We start from the raw sequence: 12,065 nt of genomic DNA, 5'->3' as shown, positions 1-12,065 counted from the left end.
ATACTTGAAAAATTCCACACTTTTCATTGATATGGTTCAATCAGTGATCTGAAACAATGTCAAAAACATAGCCATATGATTCTGCAAATTGGCACTTTGCAAAATAAAATACACTTTTCAGATGCAGTAGCAAAATAATGCTCAGAATGTAGGTTGGGCTGAGACCATTTCAGCCCTCCCTCTTATGTAAATATTGATGTGGTGCACTAGATCCAATCCAAAAAATTGCAAATCGGCAAAATTGAAGATTAGCCCATTTGTCTGCAGGACCATCCAAACAATAGTTTGCAATTTCAGGTAAGATGGCAGTATGGATGGGACGCAGGAAAGAAAACAGACAGAAACAAAGTACATAAAAACTGGCACTATAAGAGGTATTTAACCACTTGAAGGACAATGAACTGGCTCCATTTTTACCACAAATCAAGCCACTGCTGATTTTGCACCATTGCATCTAGGATTATGGCAGTCCTAGGTTTACTACATTTTTTTAAAACTATGAATACAGTATGAACAGCTGAATTGTCTCTTCAGAGAAGAAGACATAAGCACCCTGATACACCTAATATAAAATATGAATACATCATGTAATATGACCCCAAGGGAAGGGGTGCAGCACTTTTGTACATGTGAAATACAAAGATAAGTAGCATGAACAGCTGAAGACTGGCCCCAGCTTCAGATGAAGCAGCACCATGAACTAACCAACCAAAACATAACAGCTGAATAATTTTGGAAAGCCAAAAACAGAAATAGCAACCCCACCCTCATTACTGCACCTGAACAGTTGAGAGTGAATGGAAGGGACTCGAGAATAAGAAGGAGGTGGCCATCTTTATTGTAACATACCCATAATTCCAAGACACTGGGGTTGAAACACTTTGGTAAAAATTTGGAATAAGTTAGCTGCAAGATAAGCCATAAAAACTTTCCCTTAATTTAAAGAAAGTGCCTTACTTCTGCCATCACTATGCAGTTTGTAGGATTAGAGTAATGTCATAACCTTTATAAAACTTTTCCAATCCTTCTTTCCCTTCCACATTTGGGGTACATTCATTTCACTCTTTTTTTTTCTTTTATTTGTTTTAAAAGTTTTTTCCTACCCTTTTAACATACCTGACAAAAAAATAGTTTGTAGGATTATAGATATGTTAGGAGTAGAGAAACCCCTGTACTGCTCACTTTTCCCATTTTCTTTCCCCGAGATGCTACCTGAAGAAATTTAAGAGGATCACACATATGTTATTCCTTCCCATCTCTACCCTGTTAACAGCAAATGCATTTAAGTCTCAAACAGGAAGGGTATGCGTGTTTGAAATAAAATAAATGCAAAATTCCTTCCCCATAATTTAAATGTCTTTTCATATCACCTTTTTTTTCTAGCTTACATATTGTGAAGTTATTTTATTCTTTGCATTTGCTGGAAACATAAGTTATAAGTTCAGTGGTTAGCAAAAGTATCTAAACACAGGGACTGGGGGGAAGAAAATTTCAAGTTGTAATATGGATAACTCTGAACTGTACGTGTTCACCCGTGTTAAATTTGTTTGTTTTTATTTAGACGGATCTTTCCCGTAATATTATGCTCTGTTTCCTTGCTGTTGAATATGTACTTTCCCATCAGTCCATTATCTGAAACTCCAAATGGGTACTAGGCTCCGGGCCTCCTTCTCATAAACATCTGGCACCAGCCCAATAGGTGAGGCCACCATCCTGACTGTGTTCTTGCCAAAAAGTTTCTTCTCATACTCAATGAGCTGGCGCCAGAAACCAACATTGGGCCTGACCACTGGCCGACGCATCTTCACCCATTCATGGGCATCCAGAAGAGAGAGCCGGTGATACTTCATTAAATAGGCAATGCACAGAGAGGCTGAGCGGCTCACACCTGCAACACAGTGCACAAGAGTCCGTCCGCTTTTCTTTCCTGTCTGATGGATGCGGTCAGCCACTGAATCAAAATAGAGGGACAATGGGGCATGGGGCAGGTCAGGTAGAGGCACCTTCACATAGTCCACATCTGGCCAGTTAGCATTTGGGATCTCTGTGGTGGCATTAATAATGCAGGTGATGCCACGGGAAAAGACCAGGTGGCGGCTGGAAGCAGCATTTCCACTGCATAGGTAGAGACAAGGGCTGATCTGCGCAATGCCTCCTAGGACAGACAGCGGTGAGCCAACACCAGGTTTGGATGTCACTGGTGCTGTAGAGGGTGGAGGCGACCGCCGAAAAAAGCCATGGTTGCGAAAATTCATGGCGTCGTACTGTAGGGACATGTAAGAGAGGGCCCTAGGCAGGGTTCAAAAATGTGAAGTCCGGGGCTTAAGCAATGCTCCTAGCTTTTCTTCTCTCTTTACTCACCAGCGCTGGAGGCTCTCTGGGGCGTTCTCAGATACTGTGGAGGACAAGAAAGAAAAGGAGAGTGTAAGAGGGAAGATTAATTAATGAATCCCACTGTTTCCCTTCCCTTCAGGTCCCCCACCACACACAGATCTATAATAAACTATATTTGTTTATAGCACTTTACATATATTTATTAAAAAAAACACCAACAAATGGAACTCCATAAACAAGCCAGGAAAGCATGCAGCAGTCAAACAAGAGCACGCAAGCAAATTAAGAATATAGTATCAATTTTACACAGCAAAATCAGATATCTACACTACCTGCTTTATTGAGGTTGATATTTCCAGAGAAACCATGAATTAGGATCAAAGACAAGTGTGAAAAAAAAAAAAAAAGTCTTGAGTAATATTTTGAATCTTGGTAATGATAGCTCATTGTGAATGTGATGGGGGAAGCAATTCCAAAGTTTGAGAGAGGGAAAGAAAAAGGCTGAATATCATGTGAATTTATAGTGTGCCATTTTGGAACAGGAAGAACAAAACGGTTTGAGCAGAGAGAACATGATGGGGAATGTGGAATGGTTAGAGAGGAGAATAAGATGGGTTTTCTCAATAGGCCTTGTGTGTCAAGAGGAGGATCTTATATAACAGGATTGTTCTCCAGTCATTGGAGCCTCTCTTGGGCATGATGAAGTATATTGAGTAGCTGCTAGAGCCGAAGTGATACTCTGGTGGTAGTGCCAGCCTGCATAAGAAAAGGCATGTCAGGGTGTTCTGGTCAATCAAGGCAACTGCTGGCATATTAGCTTTAGCCAGTATGGGAGAACCAGACACAAGTCTTGCATCCTGGGAAGGAGGAACCCCCCACCCCAGCAGGCGATGACACCTACAGAGGGGCGGCTGGTATCAGCTTCTTTGACAAATAAGCCTGACACATGTTGTTAAACTAGGGGGGAAAATCCATAATCTATGGCAGGAGCCACCTCCTGTGGACCCTTTGTAGCAAGCTTGGAGGACTTAAGAGGTTTGGCCGACGAAACACCACTTCATTTAGTGGGAACTACAAAGGCGGCATCCTTGGAGCCCGCCTTTTACTTTTTCAGGTGCCCCCAGCCAGAAGCAGAACCCCTTCGGAGGTTGAGGGTTCTTGGGCCACTGAAATTTCAACCCCCCCCCCCTCGCGCCACAGAGCACATGGAACACAGCCGCCCTCCAGATAGCCATCCTCCATAAATAAGGCATGAATCCAAAGTATCTTACCATCTGAGTAGTTTTCTTTCAAAAACAAAGCTCAAAGACAAAAAATAACTTTCAATTCCAATTAAGAAAAATCCAAGATGGCCACCAAGCAATTTTCAAATGAAAATAGCTCAGGAACCCCCCCCCCTCAAAAAAAAAAAAGGCAGTGATTTTAGGGATGGGGGAGGACTAGGGCCAACTCTCAAACTGTCCAAAAACCACTTTTAAGGACCCCCCCAAACTCACTATGACAGACTGTCAGTTCTGTACTCACTGTGCCATGAGGTGCTGTGTATTGCTGCAATGGAAGCTGAAACAGCTAACAGGAAGATCCTTTGCAAGCATAAAAACTGAACTGCTGGTCTTCTGACTGCCCCACCGGCCCGATACCAATGGCCGGAGACCACCGCTGCCACTACCAAACACACGCAGATGCAACTTGGAGAGACGCAGTCAGCTCCAATCCTGGGCACACCTCCATGGAGCCACAAAGCCTGTGCTCAGACCCACTAGCAGACGAACCTGGGGCGAGTCAGCTCCCAAGAGAACAGTCCCTGAGCCCTGAATCAATGTACAGGCTGTCCAGAGGGTGCACTAACTGGCAGCCAACCCCCTGGAAACATACTTTATGCAAAGTCTGTGATCGCCTGCTACCAGAGCCGTCACCGCAGAGAACCTCTGCAGCACAAGGACAGAATTCGCAAAAAAATACTGAACACAAGCAGAAGACAAAGCTCCTGCAATCTGGCTTGTAGGAAAAAATGGATTCCTGAAGGGAAATGCTGAGGTAAGAGGGGAAGGATTCTAGACTCTTTATAATGAGCTCCCTACAAGCTGTCTGGCAACCATAGGAAAGTAGCCCACTAGTCGGAATAGAGTAGGATTGTACAAGAATGAACTGATAAAGAAGCACAAAATGAGTCTGGGAGGGTTAGGGTATTGGGGTCTCTTAAAGACATGAAAATGATCTGTTCTGGCTCTGGGGCTTGAAACTGTGTATTCCTCCTCCAGACGATTACATTTCTTAACCAATTAATATTACATTACTTATTTCTATTCCGCCATTACCTTTCGGTTCAAAGCGGATTACAAAAAGAGTTATGGAAGAAGAGTTACAAAGTTAGATCAGAGATCGTTTCCAAGAGAGGGATAAGAAGGATCAGTGGTTGGGGAGAGGATGGTAAGAAGGGGTATTCATGATATTAAGCTTTATTAAGGGATTTCTTGAAGAGTATAGTTTTTATTTCCTTTCTGAACATCTTTCCGGACAGCTACCCAAGCAGAAGTATGTAGCTGTCCAGAAATATGTTTATATTAATTGGTTAAGAAATGTATCGTCTGGAGGAGGAATAGACAGTTTCAAGCCCCAGAGCCAGAACAGATCAATTTCATGTCTTTAAGAGACCAATACCCTAACCCTCCCAGACTCATTTTGTGCCCTGCAAAATTACCACACAATGACTCTGGACTTGGGACAGGACAGTTAGAAAGGGACCAGCTAGTGGTGTAGCGAGGGTAGGAGGTACCTGGGACAGTGGCCACCCAGCCCCCCCCCCTTACTACGCACTGGGACCAGCATTTCCTATACTATCCCCTTCCAAGTCAGAATTACAGCAGCAGAATACAGAAAACAAAAAGGATAACTCATAAAAAGCAACAAGATGAGGAATAAAGAAACAGGTAAAATATTAAGGGAAAAAGATGGCAGGGATGACTGGAGAAGCAACAGATACAACATACAGATATTCACATGTATTAAACACACACCATATTGTACAGGCCATGGATCAGTTCAGAAAGAGAGAAATGGGATCCAGTTTACTAGGATTTGATTCCCAAAATGTCTGAAGGTAGAAGAAAAAATCTTAGATCAGACTGCAAGTGGGAGAACAGATTATATGGATGCATATTCAAAAATAAACACACACAGATACTGAATGCAGTCATTCCTACCTACCCTCCATTCTTACATCTTAGGGCCTCTTTGCCACTTAGCCCACTTATACACGTTCCGCAGAAAAGCTGGCTGCAGCCCTCTCCTCTGCAGGACTCCCCAGCAACCTCTCCCTTCCACTTCCTGGGATCTCTAGTCTCCCCTACATACAAAAACAAGGGGAGGGTGGATCGTATCCTCTCCTCCATGTTCTTGGTGGTAAGCAGGAGTTAAATTAATGCTGTCAAATAAAATGTCTTTGCTGCATCCCATATCTGGGATAGAGAGGGGTGGAAGAGAGACAGTTTGGGCTTTGGAGACCGACCTTGCGAAATAAGGATGGAGGAGTGCAGTGTCACCGCATCTTCTTAAAGAGACAGCATACCCAATGGAAATTAATTAAGGGAGAGGTTGGGTTATTAGTAAGTATGGTGCAATACTAAGAATTGGGGGGCTAACTGCAGAGACAGCCACCCTGATTCCATTTATGATTCATCTCGAGTCACAGTCTGTTAATTCATAGTACAAAGAATAGGTGTGAGAACTGGGAGAGGGCGTCACAACCAAGAAATCGGTAACTCATTCTGTCCCTTTCACTTGCTCCCTGCATGCCTTAAGGCTTTCTATCACTCTTCCCCTCCTCCCTCCCTATATGCTCTGCCTCTTTTCACCCTCTCCTTGCACAAAGTGTCTGTATTCACAGAATCTGTCCTCCTCCGTTCAGTCTTCACCCCTTTGACTCATTTCCCTACACACTCATCCTATGCATGCATGCCCTATCCATTTTAATTTTGACCTGGCAGCTTTCTCCTGCTTTTCTTGGATTTTCAATTTAGGAACTAGGGCTGCAATCTGGCACCCTAAGCTGCCCTGCACAAATGCCTGTGATTTCTTTTTCAGTTTTACAGTGAGTTCTCACTGTTCGCGGGGATTAGGTTCCTAGAAAACCCCGTAAATACTCAAACCACAAATACAGAACCATTGACCCTATGGAGAAAAGGGGGTTAGGTTCCTGAACAACCCTGTTTATTGTACACTTTTGCTACCTAACACCAAAAATTCATCATTTCATGAACCCTTTCTGTAAAGAGCAGTTGCTTATTATATTCTGCATTTTATAAAATATAGCTTATACACCACTTTTACAAAAAAAACACCCCAAGTCTTTGGGTCTAACAGTACTCATGCACAGCTCTATGAATAGCTTTATCTTCATGGGAACATAACGTTAATAAGTGAAAATGCCCATGAATAGCAAAAAAATGGGTTACAATTTATTTTGTGTAAATAAGCAAATCCATGAATACAGAACACAGTTGAGAATGCACTGTATAACCTCTTCCAAATTTTCTTTCAGTCATTACAGCAACGGCCCTCAGCCAGATACCATGCAGCAGACATCAGGGCTCCTACCAGAACCCTGCAATCATGGGCCCTAAATCCAGCTTCTAAGTATTGCTAATGTACGATAAATAATTCTTCCCTTTACTGTAAGCATTATTTCCACATTACCCCCCCCCCCCCCCCCTAGCTCTAGGCATTGGGACCTAGAGCAGAAGGCCCAAACTGGGAACCAAACCCAAGTCTCATGCCTTAGCCACTAGGCTTCTCAGTTATCTCCTGGTGCACACCTAGAAAGGTTGTCATGATTACAACACTGAATACACATGAAATAAATATAGTGATTATTCTATACAAGTTTATCTCATGAGGACTGAGAATTATTGAACTAAGCCAGCCACCTTTGCCTCTCCCTGTATGCTCTATCCCTTTCCACCTGGTTTTTGGTTGTTTTTTTTTTTCATATTGACCCTTTCCTGCTCACTCAGTACTTGCATTCTGCTTCTTTAGAGGTACTTTGTGCACACTGCCTCTTTCTGCTCCCTCCTTGCACACTTCCCTTTGCTCCTTGTGAGCTCTGTAGGTATATCGCTACTCAAGATGGCTTACAATCTGGGCTGTCCCATTTAAAACTTGCAGTAAAAAAGAATATTTCCATACTGTTTCACTACAGGAAAATGACCACAGGATTCACTAATTTGCAGTACTTCAGTACTACAAATTATTAAGCCCCACATATTTTTTCCATTTCTCTTGTCTGGGAATATGCACAAACTGTGACAACTGAACCCAAATGGACCACTATGTTACTTATGGCAAAGAAAGTTATCCCACCCTTCTGGTGAGGAGCAGAAGGTATAGGATTATAAGGCTCCTATCACTGCTAATGGAAGCAAGACTAAACCCTAGGTGCAGTGGCATGGGGTGGGGGGTCTGCCCTGGGTGTAACCCATAATGAGGTGCTTTAACGACTCATCCAAGAGCCAGCATCAAGAATCTCTTCCTGGCAACAGCAGCATATTCGCTGCTCTTGCCAGCGTCAGGCCTTCCTCTCTGCCAAGTCCCGCCTACTTCCTGTATCTGAGAAGGCAAGAACCAGCAGAGAGGAAGGCCTGATATTGGCAAGAGCAGCAAATTGTGAACTTTGCGCTGCCAACTGCAGGGTGACAAAGGGAGAGGAGTGGGAGAAAAATATTGCACCCGATTAGGGAGAGGGAGAAAAAAAGATCCTGGGAAGGGAGAGGAGAGGAGTCAAAGATGCCAGGCCATGCAGGGGAAGGAAGAGATGCCAGGGCATTGGGGGGGGGGGAAGGTGACAGATACCAGACCAGAGAAAAAGGAGGGAGGGAGGGAAAGGAAGAAAAGGAGATGCCAGAGCATAGAGGGAGAGATGGAAGGAGAAGAGAGGAGAGAGATCCCAAGGTATGGGGGAAGGGAAGCAGATGTCAGACCATGTGGTGAGTTGGGATGGGAAGGAAAGGAGAAGGGAGAGATGCCAGAGCAGTGGAGACAGAAAGAGAAAAATGGCAGGGACAGAGAAAGAGGGCAGATGCTGGATTGGATGGAATGGAGAGTGAAGAGAAGATGAGGAAAGCAGAAACAAGAGAAGACAAAAAGTAGAAAAAATTATTTTTGTTGTTGCTTTAGAATAAAGTAGTAGTGTAGCTGTATTAATATACATTTATAAACAGAAAATGAAAATAAGGTAATCTTTTTACTGGACTAATTTTAATACATTTTTTATTAACTTTTGGAGACCAAAATCCCCTTCTTCAGGCAGTGGCATACCAAGGGGGGGGAACGGGGCAGGGGCGTCCACCCCGAGTGCAGCTCCTAGGGGGTGCTCATCCAATCCCTTTTTATATTGGGGGAGGTATTAAACATGATCAGCCCTGGGTGTCGAAAACCCTAGGTACACCACTGTCTAGGACAGGTGCTCCTGCCCTAGTGGTTGTACCACTAAAAGCCAAAGCAATGCTATTTTTTGAAAATAATGCTGCTGGGACAGGAATAATCAGGGGTCACACTTGTCTCTATTTGAGCCACAAAGAGATCGGGGGAGGGGGGGAGACCTCGTAATTTTGGGGGGAAGAAAGGAGGAAGAGTTGGGGAAACTTTAACTTTACACTGTTTCATACTTTGGTGGAAAAAGGGAGTTGAACAGGAGGAACATGCTCCTCACCATCCAAAAACCAAAAAGTTACCATAGGATTCACTGAGTGTCTGTAGGTTAGTGAATTCCAAGGTAGTTTTTCTGCAGTAAAATTATATGCAAATGCAAATTAGTAAATAGGATGGCTGCTCAGACAATATAAGTCCTATGGAACAGGGACACACCTACTGATCTCATAAGAGTAAAAGGAAGGTGATAAAATGGAGTATGAGAAGAAATTGGCTAATGTGCAAGAAACAGACAGGAAGGGACAGAAAGAAAGGGGGACTAAAAGGGCAGAAGTGGTTGGCCTAGTGGTTATTGCAGAGAAGGGTTCAGTTTCCAGTTTGGGCCTTTTGTTACTGCTTAACTGACTGGTACTGGAAATACCATGCAGGCAGTACTAATTGTCCTTAAAGCAGAGGTTCTCAACCCATTCCTTAACAATGAAAGCAGCAAGTGCAAATTTATCACATGCATGTGCATTGTGACTATCCTGAAGACTGGTTTTGTGTGTCCAGATTATTTTTTCAGTTCAAAATATTTTATTAAATTTTTATAATGCACAAAATACATCTAAGAAGAACTATATAAAATATAACATAAAGGTGTGGCCAGATTACACTGCGTTGAAAACTTCTTCCTTACAGGTAAGAAAAGCAGTTATTAAACAACAGCCATATTACCTACCGTTTGGATTTAGGGCCCCCGATTGCAGAGTTCTTTTAAGAACACTGCATCTTTTCTATTTGTTTTCTGTACACTAAGACCTTTTCTTAGGGTTACCATTTGGCTCCAGAAAAAGGACGGATTGAAATATTCAGATTTTTACTTCCACTCAAAGCAATCGTTGCTCGCATTCTCTCTGTCCTGTCACTCACTTCTGTACTCTGGCCCTTTCTCCTTTGATCCTGCACGTTGGCTCTTTCCCCAGACTCCCTCCATCCTGTCTTGGGCCCTGCGCGTTGTCACTTTTCTCTCTTACTCCCTTGCACTTTCTAGCTCTTTTCCCTTCCTCACTCATTCCTCAGGCCCCTTTCGCGCCCTGCCCCTCCTCTACATTTTTCATTCACTTTTTCCTGCCTCTATCCCTTTTGCCCCCGCCTCCTCGGCCTTTTGCCGTCCATTGCCCTACTCGTCCTCCCGCAGCCTCGGCTGTTTGCAGACATCGCCTGTGGGCCACGCGCGTACAGCTCAGCGCGCCGCTACCTTTGCTGGGCTTCCACTGCGGCGAAAACGCTTCAGTCGCCGCTACGACTACTAATCATTTCTAGGCTGAACGTCCGTCCGCGCTCTCGCCGAGCCCGTCCATGTGCCGCAGCCCGGCCCCGCTTCGCCTCCTCTCTCTGTCTGTCGTCCGGGATGGGATGGAGAGAGCTCGCGGATGTCACAGCTGTGCCGGGTGGCGCGCTCTCCTCTGCTTCGTCTTGCTTTCTCGCTCACTGCATCTTTAAAGCGCTCAGGATGGGGGGGTCTCCAGGCGTGGGAAGGTAACAATGAGTTGCCCCGGCAACCGCTGTGGAGGGGGGGGGAGTCAGAAGAACTGGGGGTGTGACAAACTACGTGCTAACCCTCCCCCCCCACCACATCACATCATTTTCTCCGCCCGCGCATGCACACACCAGAAGAGGGAGAAACCACTGTGTTTATCGTTGTTACTATCTCTTTCTCTGTCTTACTTCCTAAGATGTTACTTTGATAATGCAATATGCAGATTATTATGCTAATGAAGCTTCTTTGAGTTCAGAGAAAGAAAAGCCGAAATCTCCTTTCTCTCTTTTCCTTGATCCTAGTTCGTTTTTTTCTTCCCCCTCCCCCCCCCCCCCCTGTGTCACAGCTCTCGGTTGACGCGCCAGAAAGGGAGGCAGGTTGATGATCTTTCCAGTTATGGATTTTCAGTTATGGAAGATGATTCCTGTTCCTAGTCAAGCTGGGACAGAGGTGTGTATGGGGTTGACTTAGCTCTAAGTTGCTATGAAATGTGTGTGAACAAGAGTAGCGCCAGTGGTCAAGACTTAAGCTTTGACCGGTCCATTCCCTAGACTTTCATGTATGTTCATAATTTCGTTTTCTAAAAAAAAAAACAATCTAACATTTAGAGGGAGTGCTGAAAAGTTCTCAGTCCAACCAAGAAGAGTTCAATCAATGAACTGAAACAATGAAAAAATAACAACATAACAAAAATTGCCATATGGGACAGACCAAAGGTCCATTCGAGCCCACTATCTTGTTTCCAGCAGTATCCAACCCAGGTCCCAAGTATCTAGCTAGACCCTAAGTAGTAAAACAGATTTTAAGCTGCTCATACCAGGAATAAGTAATGGACTTTTTAATGACTTCTTAATGGACTTTTAGGAAAATAGCCAAACCTTTTTAAAACCCTGCTAAGCTAACTGATTTCATCATATTCTCTGGCAACAAATTCCAGAGTTTAATTACACCTGTGAAGAAATGTTTTCTCCGGTTTGTTTTAAATCTTCTACATAACAGCTTCACGGCATACCCCCTAGTCCTAGTATTTTTGGAAAGTGAACAAGCGTTTCACATCTACCCTTTCCACTTCACTCAGTATTTTATAGACCTCTATCATATCGCCCCTGAGGCGTCTCTTCTCCAAGCTGAAGAGCCCTAGCAGCTTTAGCCTTTCCTCATACAGAAGTCATCCCATTCCTTTTATCATTTTCATTGCCCTTCTTTATACCATTTCTAATTGTGCTATATCTTTTTTTGAGATATGGCGGCCAGAATTGCACACAGCATTTGAGGTGCGGCTGTACCATAGAGCGATACAAGGGCATTATAACATTTTCATCTTTGTTTTTCATTCCTTTCTTGATAATTTCTAACATTCCATTCAGTGGCATAGCGAGGGTGAGATCTTCCCCGCCCAATCCCCATCTGCTGTGCGCACGCACACGTACCCCTTCCCTTCCCCTGTACCTTTTTAACATTCACAGCGCAAGCAGCAACCCCAACCTGCTGCTCGCACCAGTGTCGACTCTTCCTCTGACATCACTTCCTAGGCGTGGGTCCAGGAAGGACCCTATAACCCTAT

The 12,065-nt window shown here is 44.0% G+C and overlaps 1 protein-coding gene across 2 annotated transcripts; it reads right to left on the bottom strand.

Annotated features, from left to right (window-relative positions):
- Positions 1-276: 276 nt before the first annotated feature.
- LOC117360390 (dual specificity protein phosphatase 14-like) lies at positions 277-10,534 on the bottom strand. Of its 2 annotated transcripts, none has more exons than XM_033944099.1 (2): positions 10,220-10,534; positions 277-2,395 (listed from the first exon to the last, which is right to left on the bottom strand). In XM_033944099.1, exon 2 carries the CDS (start codon positions 2,274-2,276, stop codon positions 1,629-1,631), a length of 648 nt encoding a protein of 215 aa, XP_033799990.1. In that variant the 5' UTR covers positions 2,277-2,395; positions 10,220-10,534; the 3' UTR covers positions 277-1,628. The 2 variants fall into 2 exon arrangements, with proteins under 2 accessions (XP_033799990.1, XP_033799991.1); XM_033944100.1 differs by lacking the exon at positions 10,220-10,534 and adding an exon at positions 9,701-10,009.
- Between the last annotated feature and the right edge of the window lie 1,531 nt (positions 10,535-12,065).

This window comes from Geotrypetes seraphini, chromosome 5 (genome assembly GCF_902459505.1).
Source record: "Geotrypetes seraphini chromosome 5, aGeoSer1.1, whole genome shotgun sequence".
In the NCBI taxonomy this organism is placed as follows: domain Eukaryota; kingdom Metazoa; phylum Chordata; class Amphibia; order Gymnophiona; family Dermophiidae; genus Geotrypetes; species Geotrypetes seraphini.
Note: the sequence above shows the minus strand (reverse complement) of the source record. Positions and strands in the feature narration are given on the sequence as shown.